The sequence below is a fragment of the Ipomoea nil genome, unplaced genomic scaffold (genome assembly GCF_001879475.1).
Source record: "Ipomoea nil cultivar Tokyo-kokei standard unplaced genomic scaffold, Asagao_1.1 scaffold1334, whole genome shotgun sequence".
NCBI lineage: Eukaryota > Viridiplantae > Streptophyta > Magnoliopsida > Solanales > Convolvulaceae > Ipomoea > Ipomoea nil.
The window spans coordinates 121,407-148,648 of NW_017617762.1; the positions used below are offsets into that span (position 1 = coordinate 121,407).

Consider the following 27,242-nt stretch of genomic DNA (forward strand, 5'->3'; position numbering starts at 1 on the left):
AATACCCAACGAAGCAAGAGTGACGCCAAGATTTTTATACTTTCACCCTAAATCAGACTGAAACGAAATAATCTTCCGAGAAAAAGAACGTTCAACAAGTGACCGAAACTTATCAAATATGGCATATAATTCAGACTTAGCACGCATTGGAAGATACCACATATAACGAGTGTAATCATCCACAAACAACACAAAATATTTAAAGTCATTTGCAGAAAGTAATGGCGCAGGGCCCCAAATATCTGAATATATTAATTTCAAAGGATGCGTACTAGTAGTCTCAACACGAGACAAAGAAAAACGAGAAGATTTTTCCAATTGACAAGACGAACATATATTGGGAAGATCACTATAATTAAATTTGCTAACAGACGAAGACGCTAGAATTTTACATAAGACTATAGAATGAGGATACCCTAACCACATGTGCCAAACGTAAGAGGATAGCGCAGCAACAAACGCAGCATGAGCTGAAGAAGACGCATGCCATGTGTAGAGACCTCCAGACGCATGTCCCTTAAAAAGAACCTTCTTGGTCAAAATGTCCTTCACATCGAAACAAACGGGGTGAAACTCAAAGGAAACATTATTATCCTTCGCAAAATGCTGGACAGATAATAGAGAAGAAGAGAAACCAGGGATATGTAAAACATAATGTAATTTAAACGACCTAGAATCAATAGCTAACGAAGTGGAACCAACATTAACAATGGGCAAACTTGTACCACTGCCGACTCGTAGAGTCTCCGGGCCATCATAATTTGTCGCAGAAGTTATCAAGAACGAATTAGGCGTAGCATGATTCGTAGCACCAGTGTCAGGAAACTACTCATGAGGACTGCTGGAATCACCATTATCACTAGAGACGGCCACATTCGCCTGAGGAGGCGGGGGGGGGGGGGGGGGGGGAGGGGTCGAGAAACGATGTCAACACGAAAGAGCACTGTGACCCTGCTTGTTGCAAATCTGGCACCGCGGACCCGAGTTCGAGCCGCGACCTCGACCACGGTCGCGTCTGTGACCGCCCGAGCCTCGACCTCGCTGCTGCGTCACGCCGCCATGACCAGCAGCTGCACCGCCTCTACCCGCGGTTATCGCGACCGTCGTTATACCGCCGACTCCATCGTCAGCACAGATCCATTCCTGTGACACCAAGAAATCCGCCACTTTGGCAAGCGGAACCGGAGCACCCCGAGCCAAGGTCGCCACAAGTGGACGAAATTCAGACCGCAAGCCACGAAATACGTATAAATTCTGATCGTCTAACGTAACGTCGCGACCGCAAGAGCCAAATCATCAACCAACAACTGGGCACGACTGATGTAGTCCGCTATAGAAGAGTCACCTTGACGTAAAGCCTACAACTCACCGAGTAATCGCAACGCCCGAGATCTCGAAGAAGAAGTGAGGGATTGTTCGATGGTGAGCCAGAGTTGTCGCGAAGTGGAACGACCAACGGCAAACCGCATCGTCTCCTCCGAGAGAGACGGAATTAAAAGCGATAATATAGCTTTGTCTTGCCTCCTCCAAGCCGTCTGCCGTGCCAAGCTATCGGCAGTCGAGGCGACGGCGTCGGCAGCGGCAGCTGGCGATGCGACCGGATACGGCACACTGCCATCGATGAAGCCGAGAAGACCTTGACCCTCTAAGAACGGTATCATCTATGTGCGCCAAAACATATAGTTACGGGAGGTGAGTTTCAGAGAGACAAAGTGATGAGCCGATGAGAAGTTGTTCCGGGTGGGCACATGAGAAGTCTCGGTAACGGTCCGTTCAGAAGATCGAACAGAGCCATCATCATGAAGACCGAGACCTTCCATGGGAGAAAACCTGGAAACTGATACCAGATGAGAGTGTATGTAAAAGTGTTGTATTCGATAATAATAACTGAGAGTATAGAATACGAATATAAAGACACAAAGTAGAGTTCCAGTCTAATACGAATAATATAGTCCTAATAAGCACAAATCCACGCACGTTAAGCACAAAACTCACACATGTTAAGAACAAAACTCACGCACAGTAAGCTCAAAACTCACGCACTTAAGTACAAAACTCACGCACTTAAGTTTCAACAGCAGCTCACATTAAGCACAACCCCACGCACTTTAAGCACAAAACTCACGCACCTTAAGCACAAGACTCACGCACCTGAAATACAAAACTGACGCACGTTAAAACCGCACAAGCGCACGGGAAACACTTAAGAGCATTCAGGTGCGAATGGCTTGCCCAGGAAAGAAATGAGAATGCATGCCATCCGTCCACGTGTCCAGATTTAATGGATGAGAAACACTGATTTAAAAAGAAATGCGGTGACATTTTCATAAATAATTGAACATCGAAGTGCAAGTAAAATGTATTACACGTGCAAGTAGCAGTTTCATATAGTGCACCTAAGTGCAAGTAAAATGTATTACAAGTGAATGTAAAATGTATTATAGGTGCAAGTAATATTTACACTGAGCATCAATACTAAGTACACATGACGTTATAACTAGGTGCACCTATAGTTATAAGTAGTTGCACTTAGGTGTATGAATGTTTGCGGATGGTTTTCACGGGTACTAAGTACCTGCTGAACTCCCCGCAAGAACAAAAGCGATGCCAAACAGAACGAACTCAGATCAATGAATGTTAACAAGGCAAAATTACATGCACTTGTAGGTGAAAGTAGATGCACTTGTAAGTGATTTTACCTGCACTTTTTACTTGCAAAGGTGCATCAACTACTTGCACATATAACACATTTACATGCACCAAAGTGATTTTACCTCTCTCTATATATATATATATATATATATATATATATATATATATATATATATATATATATATATATATATACTAGAGATAAAATGCGAAGGAAGTCTCCAGGTAAAACATACGGATTAATCATAGCCATTGATCTTGCCAAAATAAACCGCTCAAAATAAACACAAATTAAAAAAAAATGCGGAAGCATTACAGTAATTTTTGTGTATTGTTGAAAGGTTAAGGTGCATCATTTTAACACTTAAGGTGCATAAGTTCTACACTTAAGGTGCGTCATTTTAACACTGAAGGTGCGCCATTTTAACATTTAAGGTGTGTCATTTTAACACTTAAGATGCGTTAAGGTGTGTTAAGGTGCATCAGTTCAACAATGGTATGAGTAGAATGCATCCAATTCCCAAGAAGCATTTTTTTTAACAAAAAAATCATTGATCTGAACCGTTGATCTAGATTTGATCAACGACTCAAATAACACCCCATGTTTCACTTGAAAGACTCTTCGGAACCACTATATATATATATATGTGTGTGTGTGTGTGTGAGAGAGAGAGAGAGATCATGATAAAATGTGAACTAGGCTTCTCGTGATAAGTCTGGACTAGTTTGATCCATCCATCTAAGATGATCAATGGCTAAAAGCTGACAATGCCAATTTTATAAATATTAGTATAAGGGAATCAACTTAGATATTCTATGCATCTATTTCTTTAATGTAACAAAACTAATTAGACCAAATATGTTTTTTTTTTTTTTTTTTTTGCAAACTAGCACCAGTAACCCAATTGCACATGAGACACTACCAACAAAAAAGAAGCGGACAAGCAATGAAGACGAAGACAATGGGAAACCTATCCAAAAGTGAATTAACAAAACTTCGAGTAATTCCAACCAAAAGTAATATTTACTATCTAATACCATACCAACTACAAGAAGTATTTAGATAATTGTTTTTAGAAAAGTGCAAACTGAACATTAATTTTAATCCCAACTATAATGAACTTCTCCTATATAATCTTTCATTAATATATTTTGAATTAGTTATTTAAATACAAACATTGGGTATTAAATCAGTCGCACAATGCGCGTGTAAAACTAATTATTATTATAACAATTAAATTAGTGTGTAGAGGAGGATGTGTTCTGGAGGCAGCGAGCTAAGCAGCACTGGCTACGCGGGGCTGATGCCAATACAAAATTTTATCACAGGTATGTCTCTGCACGTAGGAAAAAGAATTTTATTTCTAGTATTAAATGTAATGCTGGTAATTGGGTGGAGGGGGATGATATGCATGCAGCTATACAAAATTACTTTGATAATATTTTTGCCTCTAGTGGATTGAGTTGTGATGATCCACTTTTTGGGGTCCTAGCCCCACGAGTAACGTTAGAACAGAATGTGATGCTTGACCGCCCTTTTGAAAATAATGAGGTTAAAGAGGCTCTCTTTGCAATGTATCCGGATAAGGCACCGGGTCCGGATGGTTTAAACCCGGGTTTTTACCAGCAGTTTTGGGAGATAGTGGGAGGAGATGTATCTGGCTTTATAACGAATGCTTTGAATTCCTGTGTATTCCCCGAGGGATTAAATGATACTAACATTGTTTTGATACCGAAGAAAGAGATGCCTGAGACAGTTGCAGATTTAAGGCCGATTGCGTTAAGTAATGTCATTTACAGAGTTATGGCCAAGATGATAGCAAATAGGATGAAAACACTAATGGGAGGATTAATATCAGAATCCCAGAGTGCTTTTATCCCGGGAAGGCTAATCACTGACAACATTCTAGTAGCAGCAGAGGTGGGGCATTATCTGAATAGAAAGCAGTGTGGTAGAGTGGGGTGGAGTGCTTTGAAGTTAGATATGTCAAAAGCCTATGACAGAATGGAGTGGAATTTTCTTGAAAAGATGCTGACTGTTATGGGTTTTAGTGAGAAGTGGATAAAGCTCATTATGCTGTGTGTAACGACTGTTAATTATACTGTAATGGTCAATGGTATAGCAGGGGGCATGTAAAACCAACCAGGGGACTCAGGCAGGGAGACCCTCTCTCCCCGTATTTATTTATTATTTGTGCAGAGGCTCTCTCGATGATATTACAGTATGAACAGTTGGCAGGCTCAATACATGGGTGCAGAGTTGCAAGGGGGGCGCCACCTGTATCGCACCTATTTTTTGCGGATGATAGTCTCCTATTTTTTAAAGCAAATATCCAGGAGACAGGAGTTATAAGGCAGTGCCTTGAAAGGTATGAGAAATTGTCAGGCCAGGTGGTGAATTATAATAAATCTAATATATGTTTTAGCAGAAATACCCAGGAGGCTGACAGGGTGCAGATAGCGGATTGTCTGGGGGTGGTGCAAGCACCCAATTTTGGAAAATATTTGGGCCTACCTTCCTTTGTAGGGAGAAATAAGAGAGCTGTTTTTTCGTATGTGGAGGAAAAGATCAGGCAACGAATTGGCTCGTGGAGTAAAAAGTTACTTTCTCAGGCTGGTAATGAAGTGTTATTGAAAAGTGTAGCGCAATCTATGCCTACCTATTCGATGAGTGTTTTCCTGTTACCTGAGACAGTTTGTTAGTCAATTGAGCGAACTATGAATAAATATTGGTGGGGGAATGGAAGAGAAAGGGGAATACATTGGAAGGCATGGGACAAGTTGTGCATACCAAAGAAGTATGGTGGTATGGGTTTTAAAGAACTAAGGGCTTTTAATCTAGCTATGCTGGGTAAACAGGCATGGCGTTTTTTAACGGACCCAGAATCACTTGTGGCTAAAGTTTATAAGGCAATGTATTATCCCACAACCAGTTTTACAGATGCAACTATTGGTAATTGCCCAAGTTACGGTTGGAGAAGTATAATGGCAGCTCATGCAATGGTAGTCTCAGGGGTGCGAAGGAGAATTGGGAATGGGCAGACAACTTTAATATGGGGACATCCGTGGTTACGAGATAATCCTAGCCCATTGATTCAAACAGAAATGCCACAACAATTGAGAGAAGCGCGAGTTGCAGGATTAATTGATTTACAGACTCATACATGGGATCCACATATTTTGTCTGACTTATTTATTCCTGAAGATGTGGAGCGAATAAATATGATCCCTGTGAGTCCTGAGTATGAGGACTCATGGTATTGGATGAGTGACCCCAATGGGATATATACAGTAAAGAATGCCTATAGGCATATTGTGGGTGATTATGAGAATAATCCAGCGGATTTTGATAAATGGATTGCAATGTGGAAAATAAAAGTCCCCCCCAAGTGGAAAACTTTCTTGTGGAGAGCCATATGTGACATTTTGCCAACAACCCTAAACTTGATATTTAAAAGGGTGGAGGTGGAACCAACATACCCAATGTGTGGTTTAGATCATGAAGATGTGTTACATGCTTTAGTACTCTGTGAATATTCTAGACTTGTTTGGAATATAACACAATTTCCTGTTATTAATATTATTGCAGACTCTTTTACAACATGGCTAAAAGGGGCTATGTCGGTCTTAACGGAGGAGCAGACCCGGTTAATGGTAGCAATATTATATTATATTTGGAGAACTCGGAATTCAGCTGTCTGGAAGGGATCAATGATGCGGCCTGCCCAATTAGCCAGAGCAGCCACTGTAGCACTACAGGCATACGGCGCTGCCCATGTCCGCCGAACCGAGCTGGCAGCAGCATCGGAGCACTTAAACGGTTCAGGGGAGGGCAGTCTACGGTGTTATGTAGACGCGGGTTTCAGGCACGACACGGGCGAGGCTACGTACGGCATGATAATAATAGCGCCAGATGGCTCTTTTGTGGCAGCAAGGAATGGCAAGTTACCGGTTTGTTTTTCACCACTTATGGCGGAGGCCCAGGCATACAAGGAAGCACTATCCTGGCTACTTGAACGAAGCAACACATCAGTAAGTTTACTCACGGATTGCATGGAATTGGCTACGATTATTCGACGCCATCACACGCCGATCCATTCGTACGTTGGGGTCACAATTGACCAGTGCAGAACGTTTATGTCTTTATTTAATCGTATTACTTTGGATTACATCTCTAGACAGGTTAATTTACATGCGCATACTTTAGCTACGTTAGCATTTACACAGGATCAAGTTATGTACTGGGATGCTATCCCACCTGACACTATTTCGACTTTGATTCATTAATACAATCGCAAGATTGACCTTCAAAAAAATTAGTGTGTAGTTGTGTACACAAAGTGAAACTCTTGTCATTTTAATTTTATTTTTGTTTTTTGTTTTTTGTTTTTTATTTTATGTTTTTATTCTATTTGCAACTATTTATTCTTTGTTGTATGAATTAAAATATAATAATATTTACTTGATTTGATTTGTTTCTTTCAACTAAAATAAAAAAAAAGTGAAAGCTATTATGTTTTTGAATTTTTATCCTAAAAGAATATGAATGTGATATTATAATTTTCTAAGAATACATTATCTTCCCTTTATGAAATCAAACCTTATTTGTTATAACATAAATTTTAATTGTTTTTTACACAAAATCTATATTTCTTTAATTAAAATGTACATTTATTATAAGTTGATCTACTATGTATGAGACAAAAATTTCTTTGTACTTTAAGAGTTTAAATGCAAAAATTTCATTATTTAATTAATTTTATAAGAAAAAGAATTAATATTTTAAAATATCAATGAGAGTTTTCAATTGAGCTCCTAATCATATACACAAAGAACTTCATTGATGACTTTCTAATTACTCTTCAACAACATCAATAAATATATTATAATCATGTCACTTTTAACAAATAAACAAGTTAAATTTTATGTACTCATTAATATCGCGTTAAGAAGACTTAATTTATTTTAATATAAAAATTGTTATGACATAATTTTTATTCTGAATTATAATTATATATATATATATATATATATATATATATATATATATATATATATATATATATATATATATATATATAAATAATACTTTTTTTTTTTTTAAAATGAGTATGCAATAATACTTAACTGTACTACTAATTTGATTACAAATTGAAAATATTCATTTTTGTGAAGCAAAGCAGAAAGAACTTCATTACTGAGTGAAAAAACGGGCAATACAAGCCGGCGGGATATCGATCCACACCCCCGAGACAGCTGTAGAACCGGTTGCCCGAGCTAACTCATGAGCCACGCAGTTCGCTGACCTCCTGACATGGGTAATACTAACATTCCCAATGTCCCTAGGAATCGACAAACATTGCTTAACTATCAAACCAACATAGGACAAATCAAAAGAACTAGAATTAAAAGCATTACAAAAACTTAAACAGTCAGACTCAACAATTATACTCATGTGATGTTGCTCTTTAAGCCACGACAACGTTTCTCTGACACCGATCGCTTCAGCCATGTATGGGTCCACGGTCCCCTCAATACGCCCGCTTCTCGCCGCCACAAAATCACCGGCGTGGTTCCGCACCACAGCGCCAAAACTGGCTCCTTCGGTGGATGATGCCGCATCTACGTTACACTTGAGCGTATGCCGCGGAGGTGGCTTCCACATAACAGCCTGGTGAGCCGGATGCTTCATGGTGCCGTAGGCCTCTTTCCAGCCAAGACAAAACCGATGCATTTGATCACGAGCGCTCACCACATCCAAGACTTTGTTATTCCACACAGCATCATTTCGCCACAGCCAAATTGTCCAAAAGACAGCAACAAGACGCGCCAGTACCTCCTCATCTCCACTGCCCAGCGAATAATTCAAAAAACTGACGATGTCTTTCCCTTGACGGATGTTCCCGTCACCCCACACCCCTTCTGCAAAAGCGCAGTCACAAAAGAGATGTTCCATCGTTTCGGACACATGACCGCACATTGGGCAACCCCCACCTATCCATACCCTCTTGGACCGCAAATTATCACGAACCGGTAGTACATTGCGAGCGCACCGCCACAAAAAGTTTTTAACTTTCGGTGGGACTCGCATCGCCCATAACGCTCTCCATGCAGTAAAAACACCTGTCTCACCATGCGTGACCTCCTCTCCTCTAAGCAGCCGGTAGCCATGTTTTACAGTGTAGCATCCCCGGATATCGCCGATCCATCTCCAACTGTCCCGGAAATGAATATTCACTGGTGTTGCCAGAATCCTTCCTACATCCACCTCGTTAAAGACATCCCGAATGATGTCCCTATCCCAGTGGCCCGTTCCATCAAGCAGATTATAAGTTGATCTACTATGTATGAGACAAAAATTTCTTTGTACTTTAAGAGTTTGAATGCAAAAATTTCATTATTTAATCAATTTTATAAGAAAAAGAATTAATATTTTAAAATATCAATGAGAGTTTTCAATTGAGCTCCTAATCATATACACAAAGAACTTCATTGATGACTTTCTAATTACTCTTCAACAACATCAATAAATATATTATAATCATGTCACTTTTAACAAATAAATAAGTTAAATTTCATGTACTCATTAATATCGCGTTAAGAAGACTTAATTTATTTTAATATGAAAATTGTTATGACATAATTTTTATTCTGAATTATAATTATATATATATAAATAATACTTTTTTTTAAAATGAGTATGCAATAATACTTAACTGTACTACTAATTTTATTACAAATTGAAAATATTCATTTTGATTATATTGAAAATAATCATTTTTATTTTATATTAATTAACTTTGATAATAATTTTTACTTATTTTAATTTTCTTGTTGGACATTAATTTAATTGCACAATGCTCATTATAACTAGTTTCCTTATAAACCCATTAAGTATCTAAATTTTATTGAAAAAAAAAAAACAAAAAAAAAAAGCAATGAATAAAAATGATGACTCCCTTATATCACATATTATAATGATTAGAAAATGGGAATACATGTGTAATTATTGAACTAGAGTTTTCATAAAAGGTGTGGAACGAAAAAAGGGGAGTTAAGAAGCACTGCAAACACTGTAGCGTTCCGTCTCTTCCCAACTTCAACATCCAAACCCAAAACCAAAACCAAAACCAAAATAATTCACATCTTTCTTGCCCCCTCTGCTCACCACAACCTTCGATTTCTTCTGGTACCTTCTCTTTCTATATATTCGGGTGTGTGTATATATATGTATATATGTACGTACGCATGTATATTGTATATATGTGAATATGAATTTTTTCTGTGATCATATTTGTTATACTTGAGCTTTATTTCTGGGATGTTTTGCTTCGGGATTCTTTTATTATTTTGGTGCATAAAAGTGTGTCAAATGATTTTTTTCTCGACACCATTTCTTTTGGATATCCCAGAAGCTTAAAATTCATGATTCTAGCAGTTAGAGGATGAACGGGAATTTTTATGTTTAAATTTGAAGACCGTAGTGGAGCTTTTTTATATCGATTGATCTGTAGAGTAGTATTGGTTATATATTTAGGTATGATGCTTGGAATACTGACTTGAAGATTTTAGTTCAAAGTTCAAATTAGGGTTTTAAATTTGCCCTTTTTATGAAACAAATAAAATTTGTAGAGCATAGGGTTGAAAATTAAATGATGGAGCATAGGATTAATGAATTTCTAGTTTTCCTCTAAAAACATTTCTTTATGATGTGTTTTTGTGGATGATACTGGTATGTCCATATAAAATCATGTTTATTTATGTGAATGGTTCTTGCATTTTTGGATTCAATGGTTTTGATTAACCTATGTGATAAATTTTGTAATCTATGTAGTGCAGAATATCAATGAGTTACGAGGGGATCAATTTTACATTTGTTCTTAATCAATTTAGCTATTTGAATGATATTTAACTAATCTTTAAGAGTTCTTTATGTGGATGTTTCATTCATTTACTTTCTACAAGACTAGAAGCTCTAATATCAATGCTTTAAATTTTCTGGGAGCACTACATGAAAATAGTTATTGTAGGCATTGATTTGCTTTATAGCTTGTAATGTGAAGCTTCTAAATTTTCTGTATGTTCCTAAGTTTGCATCATAGAGTTGACTAGTTGAGTTGAATTGAACATATCTATTGTCATTTTCCCTTCCCTTAAATAGTGAACTTTATAATTATATATCTGCACTCTCAGTTAATAGGTTGTGGGTGTGAAGTCAAAATGCTGGATTCGGCAGAGGATTTAGGCATAAAAGATGTGAATACTAAAAGTGAAAAAGCAGATAGTGAGTATGTGAGGCTGGTTATAACTGATGAACCAAGCACAAGTGGAGCTGATCTTTTTCAACCACCAACAGAAACCAGGAAAAGGGACCTCAGGTGGTGGTCAAAGACAATAATGTGGTGTTCTATATGTATAATAATTATATTAATCTTCATAAAGTGGGGTGTCCCTTTTCTATTTGAGAAGGTATGCCATTTGTTCCAGCTATTCCTGCGGCCTAGTGTAGTTATTTTGAATTTTCATGCGAAATTTATGTTGGTTTTAAGTAATGATTGTTAACTTATACTCTTATACACGGAGGTTGTGGGAGTATAACAGTGCTAACATAAATCAATTTATATATAATAACATTGCTTATTATATGCACGCATATCAATACATCTGTAGTAGTACATTAGCAAGGATATAAAAATTGGAGAACTCATACTGCAAATTGTTTATTTTGGAAGTTTAAATAGGTATTGTTTATAATAACTTGAAAATTCATGTAGTTTCGAGTTACTTTGGTGGGTATCAACTTTTCTTAAAGGAGCCTCATCTCCATTTAGCTGCTTTCTTCTTTCTCTTCTCCAACGTAAAAGCATTGACCTCTGATCTTTGCATTTTCATGTAGGTGCTGATTCCAATCTTACAATGGGAAGCCACTGCGTTTGGTCGTCCTGTGCTTGCACTTGTACTTGTGGCTTCTTTGGCATTGTTCCCTGTTTTTCTAATTCCTTCAGGACCTTCCATGTGGGTAGCTGGAATGATCTTTGGATATGGTCTTGGTTTTGTTATCATCATGGTTGGAACAACTGTTGGGATGATCTTTCCATTCTTGATTGGTTTGTTCTTCCGTGATCGAATTCACGTAAGATGCCATAAAAGCTTTCACCGGATACTTTCCCTATAGATCTCTCTGTTTGATTGTTTTCCTATCATTGGTCATTGTCCTGTCATGTATTCTATTTCTTATTTAGAAAGGTTTCATTTTTTTTTTTTAATATCTTTTCTTCAGCAATGGTTAAAGAGATGGCCTGAGAAAGCTGCTATGATTAGATTGGCTGGAGAAGGGAGCTGGTTCCATCAGTTCCGAGTGGTTGCTTTGTTTCGAATTTCACCATTTCCATATACAATCTTCAATTATGCGGTAGTAGTTACAGACATGAGATTCTGGCCTTATTTCTTTGGATCAGTTGCAGGAATGATTCCTGAATCTTTTGTCTACATCTACAGGTAGTTGTCCCCCTTGTCCCTTCTCCTTTTGGTCTCTCTCTATAATCTACTGTATATATTTTCCTATCGAGTTAATGCCATCTGGGGTCCTCCTAGTATAGTGGTTTTTCCATTCCTAAACTTTCAAGTTAATCACCCGTGGTCCTTCAACTTTCAAATTTTAACCAGTCGTGGTCTTTCTGAAAGGACTACAATTTGTAAAAATTTGAAAGTTGAAGAACCTCAGTTGGTTAAAATTTGAAAGTTGAAGGACCACGGGTGGTTAACTTGAAAGTTTAGGACTAAACGTGGCAGAACCACTATACTTCGGAGGACAACAAATGACATTTAACTCTTTTCCTATCACTGAATTGCTGGTTTTACATGATTGGTACTAGGTTCCATGACCATGAGAATTATACTTCCAAACTTTCCTATGCCTACAGCTGCTTTATAAATAACTTGGCTTAATTTCTCAGTAAAATGACATTATTTATAAGAATATTTTACTGAATATTGAGTGTTTGCTTCATTTCATCTTAGTGGTCGGCTCATAAGGACATTTGCGGATGTAAAATATGGGGACCATCACTTGACCAAAGTGGAGATCATCTACAACGTAGTTTCATTCATCATTGCTATTATTATTATAGCTATTTTTACAGCATATGCAAAGAGAACACTGAGTGGGCTTCAACAGGCAGAGAGAAATGGCGGGGAAAGTCCCACTACTTCCAGCATTGCCAAACTCGAGATGGAACCACTCCCCCTTGAGAAACCCATTCTCAATGCTTTTGTAATTTGAATAGTGAAAAAAGAATGAATACAGTAAAGAGAAATTGGGTTTGGGAGAGAGAGAGAGAGAGAGAGAGGGAGTTTTGAATTAAAGTTGAATGTTAATGAGAGAGCTGAATTGTTGATGAGTTGGGTAGGGTTTCAGATATGGTAATGCTTTCAATTGGCTGTGTGATGGAGTGTGCAGATGCAGGCTTCCCAGCCCATTGTAGGATTGTATTATGAAGCATATGATTAAACATCCCTTCTTTAAAGCTACTTCCCATCTGCATATAACAAAATGAAGCTTTCTTATTTAGGTAAAGGCATTTCATTGAAGAAGAAATTTTGATATTTTGCACGAATTACCTACCTGAGTAACCAACGCATACAAAGGGAACGTGCTGTAACTGCACAGAAATTGAACAACCGCCCTGCAATTATAAATTCCAAAATTATTTATTTATGACCTCTGTTGCAAAAATTGACCTAGGCACCGATTAGGTGCTAAGAGTATCCACACTAGTCTTAATTTTTTTGTGGTTTTTGTCATTCTGCGTTGGAAAGAGAGGGCCAGAGTGCGTGAAACGTGCATCGGCCAAGTTTCTTTTTAGATTTAAGCTGTCAACGTGGGGCCCTCTAAAATACTTAACTTGCAAGAGGTAAAAACCCCCAAAAAAACCACAACTCCCACTAGTTAAAAATCAATTGTTCGTTTTTTCTTCCTCAAAATTTGAACAAAAACCACTGATGTGGTTGCTTTAAGCGCCCTTAGGCGGAAGGGATTTTACACTTTGGCGGATATTAGTTGGCTGACTAGGCGGACTAGGCGCCTGAGTCGGCAAAACTAGGTGCCGAGTCAGCCAACTAGGTACTCGAGTTGGCTAACTCGGCAGAGTGTTTTGCGTGCGTGCGTGTGCGCGCGTGCGTGTGTGTTGTTTTTCTTATTATTATTACTCGGCCGCTTAGGTGCTCTAGACGCTAGGCGGTCCCTGAACGCCCGACTAGCGTGTATCACCTTCTAAAACATTGTGTAGGACTAAGTCTAAACATAAGGATTAGGATGAAGATGAAACAATTTACCCCATTACAAGCCTTGGGATGGTGAAACTCAATCTTTCCATGATGCATGATCTAGCTCCATAAGTATACTGAACAACAAAAGAACAACATTTTATTCAGTCCCATAGCTTGGTAATGTTATGTTATGAATGAATGAAAGAAAAGAATGAAGTTAATTTTTCTTACCATAATCCACACAAAGAATGCAATCTCAAAAGAGTTTTGGAACAAAATGAAGTGAATTATGTAAAGCACCAGTTTTGGGCTTCTGAACCAAAACAACTCATCAGAAGGTCTGATCACTGCTTCACCACCACTGCCAGTAGTAGTGTTCCCTTCTGCAAAGTCTTGTGCCAGTTCACTAATTATGTGTTCTAATTTTGTTCCCACAACAAGAAGTAGCTGCCAAACATTATACATTAACATTGTCAATTTAATGTAAGTCACCTGGTAAAGGCCTTAGCTTCTACCAAAAGCTCAACGATTCACCAAACATCTTAGGCTCTGTTTGATTGTGTGATAGAGCTTATTTTAGAGCTTATAGCTTATTTTATACTACAAATAAATTAATAGCTTATTTAACTAATAGTTTATTTTGAAACGCTACCCCAAGTAGCGTTTCGAAATGAGCTCATGACTTTTAACTTTTTTCCTTTTATCACTTTATTAATTTACAAAAATGACACTATATATCCTTCATTAATCAAAATTCTAATATCTTAAGTATCCCTTTATGCCTTTTACACTTATCAGCTAATTCAATAATTAATTTTACCAAACACTTTGTTAATTTATTCGTTACTTATTTTTCAGCTTTTAACTTCCAGTTAACTTTTAGCTAGACGTGTCAAACAAATTCTTAATCCTTTGGCTATACTTTACTTTTGAGTGTATTATGATATATTGTAATACATTTTACTAGAGTATAATATTATTATATTGTATCAAGATTTTTTTTTTTTTAAAAAAAAAAAAAGAAAGAAAGAAAGAAAAACCACTTACAATCAAAGGTAGAAATGACAGCCAAAAATAGGTGTGCCATCCTGCATAACATAGGTAGAATTTGTTCTGAATGCATCAAGGGACAAATAAATACTTAAATACAAACAAGTATATATGTAGAAGGGAATGTATATGTACCTGATATGTTCAACAGCAAGAATGCAACAACAAACACCCACAAGTACCAACTGTACATTTTACCAAAATTATATCACTCTACTCCAAAACTATTATTTAATTCTTTTTTTTTTTCTTTTTGTGGAAATTAAAATACAGGTTTACCTAATGCCCACAATCCTTCTGAAATCATGTTCCAGTGTTCTCAGCATGTACTTGTGAAAATCAAAATTAGGATTCGTAGGACAGTGTGCCTGTAACCAAACAAAAAAAAGGGAAATTAAATGAACACACACATATATATGGTGATATTCCTATGAGAACCACCCTCCCATGAGTCCATGAAAATCAATCTAGTGCATTGAAAAAATAGATCTATGAATGAGATCAATTAGGGGTCTAAAACTCGCGTGTGCGTATGGGGCATGTGTTGTGTGTAATTGGAAATTTCAAAATTTGCGTGTGCGGATGTGTTGTGTGCAACATAGGATATGCACATAGCACATGCCCCGTATGCACACGCGAATTTTGAACCAACAATTAATCTCATCCATAGATCTAATTTTTTAATGCACCATATTGGTTCTTATAAACTCATAGTGGTTCTCGTATGATCACAATGTGTTAGGTAATGCAATTACTCCCTAATTTTTCTCCAATCACTTTCCTCACAAAATTATATGTGAGGATATATTTAGTTTGTTGGATAGCCGTCATCAAGCCCTTTGATTAAGGTGCTGGACTATTGCTGTGTGGATCAGAATAAAATGTATATTTTTAATATGCTAAATGTATATTATTTGTGTACTTACATTATACAATATAATGTATACTCAGTACACAAATAATGTGCATCTTCTGAATATAATGTACATTTTTAATATACTAAAAGTATATTATTTTTGTACTAAATGTACATTATTTTACAGTATACAAAATATGGTCTATACAGTTTGTGTGGACCATGGTCCACAAAATAATGATTGTTTGATTAAGGTCAATTTGTGGTTTGTTCAAAAAAACTAAAATTTCATGTGCATCCTCTTAGATTATTCTATGTTGTGGTGATTAGTAGGGTCTTAATCTTAACCCAAATCTGATCGCTGGTCTGACAAGACAAAAAACTTAAGGGTTAGGGAAAATAAGGCTTTAGTATGATTAAAAAAAAAAAAAAAAAAAAAAACTCAAAATTCACAAGCTTGTTGACTTAAGTGGGTTAGCCAAAAATTTAGTAGGGCTAACCTGATAATCTATCCTGCTCAAGGCTACTTTTTGTTTCACAAGTGGTGTTAAACAAAATATATATGGGAGTTTTTATCTAAGCTCCTTTTAATTTAATTTTTTATTTAATTTTTTATTAAAATTTTAAATAAAATTTTAATATTTTTATGGAAAAATAAATTTTATTTTATGAAAATAAATTATAAAAGATAAAAACTTATTATAATTATTATATTATAAATGTAAATATATTAATTATTTTTATTTGTAAAATTTTAAATAAATATAAGATTTAATTACATATTTTATACAAATATCAATAATTGTTACATTATGTTTTTGAGTTGGAACTTAAAAATAGAGATTTGAATTGATTAAATGATATTTTAAATTTATATTTATAATATAAATTTTAGTTTAAAATGAAGTTTTAGAATATTAATTTAAAAATGTCAAAATTTTTAGCACAATATATATCCAAAAATTTTAGGGTTAAGGCAAAAAAAAAAAAAAAAAAAAAAATTCTGATAAAAGTACGATAAAGTTAAAACCGGTAAATTTATCTGTCGGATATGACTGACTTAAAAACGAATTGGTTATCCTGATTGACATCCCTAGATTAGATTTGAATTCTAGGAAGGTGAAATATTTTAGCCTATTATGAGCACTACATTTTGGATATTTATTTTTAGCCATATTTTTTTGTGTATTGATGGAGAAAAATTAACCCCAAGATAATTTTTTTAAAAAAGAAGGAAAATGGTTAAAATAAAAGGGTATTTGGTAGCCTAGAAAGCTTAAACATTCTTGTGAATTTAAAATGTGAAAAAATTATTCCTACGTTTGGTGCAATCTTTGACTTAGAAAGTTCAGGTCAATAAAAATCTAATTCCATGATATCAAGAAAAGTAAATCTCACTCGGGAAGGTAGGATTTTTTTTTTTTCAGGTGACTAGGAATTTACCAAATTTATTCAATTACGTATTTATCCTTTTTGGCGCCATGTTAAAAGTCTCTTAGAAATAATTTCCTCTGTCCAACATTGACATCTCCAACCTCGATCGGCTAGTGGCACCATCACCGACCTTGGTTGATCATTGATGCCATCACCAATCTCAGTTGACTGGCGCCTATCCTTGACTCCCAAATGATATTGCTCATCCTCCTTGGGAAATCGATTCCTAAACTTTTTCTAGCATTTCACCAACCCGAGTTAGACTTGGGGCATGGGTCAAGATTAATTCTACAATATTATTCCCTCTCATTGTTGGGAGGAGTGTGGGCTAGTGAAAGATATATTGGACTTGGCCCAAGAAGCTCAAGACTTGGACCAAGGTTGCCAACCCTAGGGTTGGTCTAAGAGGGCAAATTATATTATGCACCGTACGTCTTTTTTTTTTAAATGAAAATTAACAGTGTTTATTTCCGCCGTTTTGCACCCTTTTGCAAAAAGTAACTCTGTTATTCAGTGTCATTTTGTATACACTGCAGTTTCAGTTGAACACAACTACAGTTTCATTTCGATATAACTATAGTTTCATTCGATATTTATAGACTCAAATATGTGAAAATGTTATTTAATTTTATTTTATATACACTATAGTTTTATTAAAACACAACTACATGATCATTTTGATATAATTACAGCTTCATTGTACAATATACACTCAAATATGTGAAATGTTATTCAGTTTCAGTTTATATACACTGCAGTTTCATTTCACTATAACTACAGTATCATTTTGATATAACTGCAGTGTTGGTTTGGATATACTGTAGTGTCAGTTGCTATTTAATACACCAAACAAACGGACTCCGTTAACTCTAACGGCGGGCCGTTTCTTTACTTAAAGAAACGGCGCCGTATATGGGCCGCGGTGCATAATCGATTATGCACCGCGGTCTATAATATAACAAATGGTCTAAGAGGGTCAACATGAGAAGAGGGAGTTAGGTCGACACGTGGGGTTAGAGAAACAAAGTTAACCAATAATCATTACCGTCGTTACAAGTGCTCGCTTTGCTCGAGAATGCCCGAGTCATGCAAGGTGGTACTAAAGGAGTCATTGGACTTCTTATATAAATATGTAGAATCTTGTCTTGTTGGGATCCCTTTTGTGTCATTACCCGTCTTTATTTTGTACTCTCAAAACAATTTATACCTAATATAACAAATCTTTTGAGTATTTCTTTTATATTAACCATTTTCCCTTTTTGTTATTATCTTGGGTTAATTTTTCCCATCATATAGATGTGGATGTTAGCCTACATTTGTTACGTTTGAGAAGTTAGATAAAACCATAATGAATTGTGGAAGAGTTATGCCGTTTATTTAAAATACTTGAAAGTGGGCAGGCATCTAGCTAATGTGAATTATCTACTTTTAAATGTGATAATATTGGTCTTAAAACCATTGACGTTGGATCCACCTTGCTTCAATTGAGAAAATGCTTAATAAATTTAATTGTTTTGAAAATTGATGAACGCTTTTATGAAAGACTATGGACTATATTTTTAGAATACTCATGAGAATATGATCAATTTTTGTAGCTAATACTTTTTATTTATTATATAACTTGCATAAGGTAATTAAAAAGCTAATACACATGTCATTTGTTCAAATCTCTTATCTTAGACTTCAAGAATCTTTAAATTGTTAGACAACAGAATACTTATGTTAGTATGTGTTAGTTAGTGAAAAATATTTTATTACTTTAAAAATACTTTATTATTGTAACTACTTTGCGTTACATTAGTGCGGATTGTTAGATTCTGTTTGACATACTCAGCTTATAAACTAGCCTAAAGCTGATAACTTTAAAGCTAGTAGTTACTAGCTTATTTTAAAACGCTATTTAAAGTAGTATTCCAAAATAAATTATTACTATTAACTTTCCATATTTTACAAAACAGTATTTATAGCTTATTTGTAGTTTAAAATAAAGTATAAGCTCTACCAAATATAACCATAATTTGCCTTGTTTTGTTTGATTTTCAACTGTGTTAATTATTTCTTACATGTATCTGTGTGTGGATGGATAATTAGAAATGTTAAATTAATAGTTAGTCTTGTATGGAACTATTTTATATGAGATATATAATAATTTTTAATAAAAAATAAGTTTTTTTTTTTTTTTTTTTTTTTTTTTTTTTTTTAATGATGAATCTCGATCATTAAAAAAATATTATATACATTAAAAATTATTAATTATTAATGTGAAAGATGAGGATCTTACATTTATAAATCCTGATCGCAGCACAACGTAGTCAGACTTGGTAACTGAGCCATGGAATTGTTTGAAGAACGCTGCCTAAAAAAAGCATATAAATTATTATATATTGTGCAAACCATATACTATCAGTTTTTACTCTAAAAATATAATAATGAAGTTTACTGAATATTTTAAATATAATAATTTTTAAATTAAGTACTATGACATTCATTGTTTTATATTCAATTATCAACCAACATATAATATGCATCAAAATAAGATAATATTTTAACCATTACAAAAATCATGTAAGACATGCATATACTCTTGATATAATTTGAATAAGAATAATATTATTTTCTCCTCTTAATTTGACTTTCTAAATGTGACGATAAAACTTTGTTAATTCATTGATTACCGTGATAATTCTACCTCGTGTTAAAAAATGAATATACTTATGAATCAAATACGGAAAATAAATGATATATTATCAATGGAAAGAAATGAATATTAGGTGATAAAAATAAAAAGAGAATGTGACATTACTCTTTTTTTTTTTTTTATTATAAGGAAGGGGGATACCCTACATATACACACTATTGCCTCAATTGAGGTTTGAACCTTACACCTCCCACTTAGGGGAGCAATCCGATACCAGTGGACTACAAGCCACTTGGTAATGTGACATTACTCTTTAAACAAATGTAAGTTATGTTTGACACGGCTAGCTAAAAAGTTAATTAAAAATTGAAAGTTAAAAATTTAGTAGCTAATAAGCTAACTAATTGATCAAAATCAAAATGTTTGGTAAAATTAATTGTTGAATTAGCTGATAAGAGTAAAAATACATACAAGAATAAGCTAAGATATTAGGATTTTGATTAATGATAAAAACACATGCTAGGATAAACTAAGATATTAAGATTTTGATTGATGAAGGATATATGATTTCATTTTTGTAAATTAATAAATATAAAAAAGGAAGGAAAAGAAAAACCAGTAACTTATTTTGAAATGCATTTGAAAATAAGTTATTATTTTAAACTTTCCATGGTTTACCAGAGCTTATAACTTATTTGTAATTTAAAATAAACTATAAGTTCTAAAATAAGCTCAACCAAACAGAGCTTACTATATTTTACTATGGGAAAATTAACTTAGAGCTAGTATTTTACCCATCAGTCTCATTTTACATGTACTATTCATTGGTCAAACCAACTCTTTTATTCTCTCTGCTCATTTTATCAGTCATACTTACTATTCCTTGGTCAAACCAACTCTTTCTTCTTTGTTTATTTTCTTTAGTATTATTTATTTATTTTTTGTGTTTAATAGTACTTTTAGTGTAGTTTTTAAATATATAAATTTTGTATACTAATACTAAACTTAATATTATGAAAAATTGGATTAAAAATAACTTCAGTCATTCAGTCAAATCTCGTTAATCGAATCAGACACATAAAACGGGACGGGCGGAGTATTTATTTTATTTTATTTATTTATTTATATTTTTGTGTGTGTTTAATAGTACTTTTAATGCAATTTCTACATATATGAATTTTATATACTAATACTAAGTTTAATATTATGAAAACTTGAATTAAAAAAAAACTAGAGTTAAGCCTCGTTAATCGAATCAGACACATAAAATGAGGCGGATGAATTATTATTTAGTAATGAATAATACTCGATCGTTATGTTATTCTATAGTGATTATTATTTGAATTAAATAGAACTAAAAAAAATCCACATAGATAGACAATATATATATATATGTTACTAACCAGCCAACTTATAACTGTAAACTTTCTCCAATATCTGCCTGCTCTTTCCTTGAATGATTGCAGATGTCGTATATGCAACCTATGATGACCTACAACAAAACGTACGGTTCCATTCCAATGCAAATATATCATTAATCAGCTAATTTAGGCAATGAATTGGAGTTTTTAAACTTATTTTCTAAACAAGGATACTTTTATTCTTATCATTGCTATATATATTTTAGAAACAATAAGATATTAAAATATTATCAATAAAATTCAAACCCAATACCTTTAATATAACACCATAAAACCCTGACAACTCTACTAGATCAGACTACTACAACCCTGCTCGCATACTATACGCTTAGCTCACTAGTTAAGTAGGCAGTATTTGGAAAAAAAGACCTAGGTTTGAATTATATGTTCATAATTTTTGAACTATATATTCATAATTATGAACAATTTTAGAACTGTGTCCACCTTGCAAGATGGACACGGTTCCACAACATAATTTGCCCAATACAAAGCAACTTACGAGTTCAGTAGGCTTGGCTTAGTGACTTACTATTTATAATGTAATAAAGATTGACCTTATTATTCATAATGTAATAAGGATTGAGCTTCCTACTTCTAATGTAAGTATGTAACAAAGATTCCAATATGAAGCAGTCTAGCTAGGAGTTTTATTTCTTTTATGGCTCTCAGACCACTTGAATAAATAGGAATCATTACAGTTGTGTAAATCATATTATCAAATAATGTACATTCAGTACACAAATAATGTACTTTTATTATATTAAAAAAGAATAAGGGTCAAATAGGCCACTCAACTGTACACCAACGTGCAATTAGGCCATCAAACTAAAAAACAATGCAATAGGTCTCTGAACAACACAAACTCATACAATTCAACCCAAAATGACTTATTTACCTAGGAGTATGCTGATGTGGCGATTATCAATTTAAAAATAATTTTTTAAAAATAATTAATTAAAATAAATAAAAAAAAATTAATTTTTTTTTAAAAAAAGAACAGTCGGATTCCTCTCCGGCCGGCTTCATCTTCGGCTATGGAGACGAAGACCTTCGTCTCCATGGCCGGAGATGAAGGGGACCTTCGCCACTTCGTCTCTATGGCCAGGAGACGAAGGTTCGTCTCCGGCTGGCTTCATCTCCTAGCCATGGAGACGAAGGGGCGAAGGTCCCCTTCGTCTCCGGCCATGGAGACGATTCATCTCCCGCCGTTCTTGTTTATTTATTTATTTATTTTTAATATTTTAATTAATTATTTTATTTAAAATTATTTTTAAAAATAATTTTTAAAATTGGTAACCGTCACTTCAGGTAAACAGGTAATTTTGGATTGAATTGCATAAATTTGTGTTGTTCAAGGACCTAATTGCATTGTTTTTAAGTTCGAAGGCTTAATTGCACTTCGGTGTGCAATTAAATGGCTTATTTGACACTTGTTCCTATTAAAAATGTATATTGTATTCAGGAAAAGTACATTATTTGAGTACTAAAAGAACATTATTTTGTATAATGTGCATTCAGTACACAAATAATGTACTTTTAGTATATCAAAAATGTACTTTTTTGTTATGATTCACAGAACATTGTGTGGACTATAATTTGCGAATAAGTAGATCCCCATACATGAAAAAAAAGACATGCAATATTTATTAATACAAAATACTTATTTTCTCTATATTCCTCTATACTCATTATGCTATTGACTGTCTAAAAGTCATAAAATCAACAAATTGCATGAATTTTTGAAAACAAAGGGAATTATTTAAATAAAATTAAATAAATAAATAAATAAATACCTTCATGTTCTTGTGAAGCTCTTCGAATCGAATGCTCCCATTTCCGCCATTGTCTTATCTATGTATAAGAATTAAGAAAGTAAGATTGATATAATGAAAGTAAATTCACATGTTGAAATAATTATTATATAATAATATTATTAATTTATTTCTATTCTATTAATAGAAATTATAGATATATAATTTTTATTTTTTTCACATTAGCAAGTGCATAATATTTTTTATTATTTTTAATTTTTAACAATTTAGTAATGTTTATAATGATGGTGCATGGTTTGAAAAAAAAAAAGTTTTCAAAACAAAAAATCAAAATGTTTCTCTAAGTAACATTTGTTTAGGATTGAAAATGCTAAGCTGCTAATGAGTTTTCAAATGAATTTTTTTTTTTTCCAAATGGTCTATCATGAATATTGTCCACAAAGAGATTTTCAAAATCTAAACTAGCAAATTAAAGTAAGTATAATTCTATTAAGTTATAATTTCACATTTATTATTGATATAATGTTATATGAATATATTATTACTAAATGTTAATTATAATCTGCAAGAAAAATTACCCTAGCTCCTCCGAGGAGCATGGTTGTGACACAGAAGATAACATGAGCAAGAGCCATAATAAATATAAATATGTGCAGTTGATGCAGCGCCTCCAACGACATCATCGGCACCTTTCCCTACATAAACGTACCAAATCAACAACTCTATCACCCAAAAAAAAAAAAAAAAAAACAATCACAACCAAGGGAAGGGATCAGTTGCGCGAATGGCTTCCCATGCGGTTGTATATGATTAGACGCAACACACGCACATTAAGCACACAAACAGAACACCTTAAGAACACAAATCACGCACCTTAAGCACATAACAAAACACCTTAAGAACACAAACTACGCACCTAAGGTTTTAAAAATGGTTCACTTTAAGTTTCACACAACTGACGCATCTTAAGCATACAAATCACACACCTTAAGGATGAAAACAACGCACATTAATAAGGAAACTCACGCACCTAAGTTTCAGCAACTACTCACATTAAGCACAAACCCACGCACCTTAAGCACAAAACTCACGCACCTTAAGCACAAAACTCACGCACTTTAAGCACAAAATCCACGCACTTTAAGCACAAAACTCACGCACCTTAAGTTTCAACAACTACTACCATTATGTACATAACTCACGCACCTTAAGCACAAAACTCACGCACTTTACGCACAAGACTCACGCACCTTATATACAAAACTCACGCACCTTAATCACAAAACCACTCACCATAATTTTGACCTAGATGCAAAAATTACCAAATTGCCACTGCGTTTTAAAAAAAAAAAAAAAATTTGGTAATCTTGGACGTTGATTTAAGCAGAATCAATGGCTCTGTTTTAACCGCACAACCGCACCTGGGGTTGTCCATCGCACCTGAACCTGGTGGTCAAGTTATTTATTTCCTAAACAGGTTCAACTCTCAACAGGAGTGATCCATTGGCCTTCTTAGTTTGAGCTATTAAGTTATTTGTGATTCTTTGTCGGCTAGGGTCACAAGACGACTTTTATCCCATGTACATCTTTGACTAATGGCTGCGAGTTTCTCTCGTCACCCAAAATAAAAAAGAACTAATAAAGTAACACTTTCAATTAGTGTAAATTATTATTAAGGAAAATGCCATTTTTTCCCCTCTATCTGAATTATATGCTTATAGTGCTTTTTCTTCATGAATTATTCATGTATCCACATTAGCCCCTCAATTATTGTAAAAGTAACAGTTTTCTCCCTTTTTCTATTAAATGGACATTTTTACCATTGAAATAAGTATTTTATTTATTTTTCTTCTCCGACAAATTATTACTTATATGTAGGGATGACCACAGTTTAATTTGAACCGAACTGAAAGGTTCTGGTAACAATTTAGAACCGGAACTCAATATTTTGGTTTTGGTTTATTAAAATCGCAACAATCGGCTGAACCAAAAAAAAAAATAAAATAAATTAATTGTTGAATTCCCAATTAGCAGCTGGCTGATACGTACGTTTGTGAAGTGACAGTACGTACGTAGTACATTGAAGGATTATGGTATATATATAGGTGTTGTAAAAATCGGTCTAGGTAGCCACCTAGGCGGTAGGCACCTTTAGGCCGAGGCGATTTCAACCCTAGACAGTTTTTAGTAGGCCGATCGATTAGGCGCCCTAGGCGAGTGATTTTTTTTTTTTTTGCCTACTCGGCTACTCCTCTTCTATTTATATTTCTCCAGTCATTTACTCAACTAACCATCTAACATATGTAGTTGACTAGTTTGGGGGATTATAACAGTCTAACAACTCCCAACCCTGAGTGAGAAAAGTAGAGATCAGACCATATACTCAGATTATTTTGCCACTTAGGTGGCACCTAGGCACCGAGCTGGCACTCAACTCGGCGAGTGTTTTTATTTTTTTTTTGTCTCGACTACTCCTCTTCTATATTCTTCCAGCAAGGCACTCAATTAACCATCTAACATATATAGTTGACTAGTTTGTGCGATTATAACGGCCTAACAACTCTCAGCCCTGAGTGAAAAAAGTGAAGACAAAATACTCAAATTACTCTGTCACATAGGTGGCGCCCGACTAGCGCCTCCTGCAACATTGATATATATAGTGTATTGTATTATACCTTGCGTGCACAATTTTGTATGCTTTGATCATGAGTGGTCAAAAGCCTTCTCATCATAGTGGTAGCGTGTTGGGCGGGAGTTTCCTCCTCCTCCTCAGACCTCCGTTTCTTGCATGGAAGCATGATGGTTGACAAATGGTGAGGAATACACATGTATTTTGTTAGCCCTTGTGACACCGTTAACAGCAGTGAAATAAATCCTAAAAGCATCAACTCTGCACAACCAATTTATGAATAACTAATAACATCCAATTTTTGAAATCACTCATCATATCCAATCCAAAAAAATTAAGGAGGCTATCTTAATTAGGAGCCACTTATATATACAAACCTTCCTTGAGCTTCTGCAAGGCTTCAAACAGTGCCTCTTGGTCCTTTCTCTTGAAAAACTGGATAAATATCAAGTAAATTAAATTAAAGTTAAGGGGAGAAAAGGATTGATTGTGGTTGGGTAAATAGTATAGAGAATAATAAATAAAAATACCAGTCCAAGTTTATGGAGGCCACGCTCGGCTAATAGGGAGAGGAGGACGATGACGGAGCAAAAAACGGCGACAACCCATGTGGGAGTATACTCAAAAGATGGAGGCTCTGCAGATTCCTCCGCCATTATTGTTTGTTTGAGATGCGATTGAGCTGATCCAAGAAACAAGCTAATTAATTAAGATATACATACATATATATTTAGAAAGAAGGTAAGCTAGAAGTGGAAGGAAGGAATGGATTGAAAGAAGCTAAGGGCAAAGCATATGTATGGGAGAAGGAATTGAAGCATGGCAGTGAGACCAAGCAAGGAATTGGAACATTAAGGCTGCGGTGACCACCTAACGTACCATTAGAATGAAAGGAATTGGTCCCCAGATAGTTTAATTGGTCATAGTGATGAAATTTGTTACAAGAGATTAATTATATTATAAAAGCAACTTCTCAAAATGAAAGGGATCATTGTGCATATAATTTAGCCCTTCATAAACTGATAGGCCGGAGTGTGGGGCGCCTAATATTAGCAATTCCACCTATGTCAGAAGAATGGAAGGAATTGGATTCTTTGCAAATTTGATTTAGGAATAAATTAAAGTAAAAATTAAACTAACAATTTGCGCGCATCTTTACGTGAATCATACAATACAATAATTGGTCCCAACCCAATCCAATAGAATTATGTTGTGAGCACTCGCCCACCTTAACTTATAAGGTGTGCACGATTTTATATTCATAATTTTTATACTGTAGATTCATAATTTCTATACTGTAGATTCATAAAATTTATACTTTAAATTTCAATTGTTGAACTATGTTTTCACAAATCAAAGAACTATATGTTCATAATTGATAACTATATAATTTAGAAATTATGAATTTACAGTACAAAAATTATGAATCTATAATGGCAAATTATTGTATGGACCATGGTCCACACAATGTTATGTAGACCATAACAAAAAGTACATTTTTAATATATTAAATGTACATTAT

General features: G+C 34.6%; 3 protein-coding genes across 6 annotated transcripts; 1 reads left to right on the plus strand and 2 right to left on the minus strand.

Moving 5' to 3' along the window:
• Positions 1-7,846: 7,846 nt before the first annotated feature.
• Positions 7,847-8,608, minus strand: LOC109185555. The gene has a single exon (XM_019335492.1). The coding sequence runs from the start codon at positions 8,606-8,608 to the stop codon at positions 7,847-7,849; it is 762 nt and encodes a 253-aa protein (XP_019191037.1).
• Positions 8,609-9,673: 1,065 nt separating this feature from the next.
• LOC109185647 (TVP38/TMEM64 family membrane protein slr0305-like) lies at positions 9,674-13,178 on the plus strand. The gene is made up of 5 exons (XM_019335616.1): positions 9,674-9,841; positions 10,846-11,121; positions 11,549-11,785; positions 11,933-12,150; positions 12,673-13,178. The coding sequence occupies exons 2-5, from the start codon at positions 10,873-10,875 to the stop codon at positions 12,932-12,934; spliced, it is 966 nt and encodes a 321-aa protein (XP_019191161.1). The 5' UTR covers positions 9,674-9,841; positions 10,846-10,872; the 3' UTR covers positions 12,935-13,178.
• On the minus strand, positions 12,909-26,522 carry LOC109185646 (MLO-like protein 13). Of its 4 annotated transcripts, none has more exons than XM_019335614.1 (15): positions 26,251-26,522; positions 26,098-26,155; positions 25,767-25,981; positions 23,670-23,786; positions 23,113-23,170; positions 21,302-21,390; positions 19,542-19,616; positions 15,250-15,338; positions 15,106-15,155; positions 14,968-15,008; positions 14,152-14,367; positions 13,987-14,054; positions 13,277-13,337; positions 13,014-13,190; positions 12,909-12,957 (listed from the first exon to the last, which is right to left on the minus strand). In XM_019335614.1, exons 1-14 carry the CDS (start codon positions 26,374-26,376, stop codon positions 13,026-13,028), a joined length of 1,428 nt encoding a protein of 475 aa, XP_019191159.1. In that variant the 5' UTR covers positions 26,377-26,522; the 3' UTR covers positions 12,909-12,957; positions 13,014-13,025. The 4 variants fall into 4 exon arrangements, with proteins under 4 accessions (XP_019191159.1, XP_019191158.1, XP_019191157.1 ...); XM_019335613.1 differs by having other exon boundaries at positions 12,911-12,957; positions 13,018-13,190; XM_019335612.1 differs by lacking the exon at positions 12,909-12,957 and having other exon boundaries at positions 13,006-13,190.
• Positions 26,523-27,242: the final 720 nt, after the last annotated feature.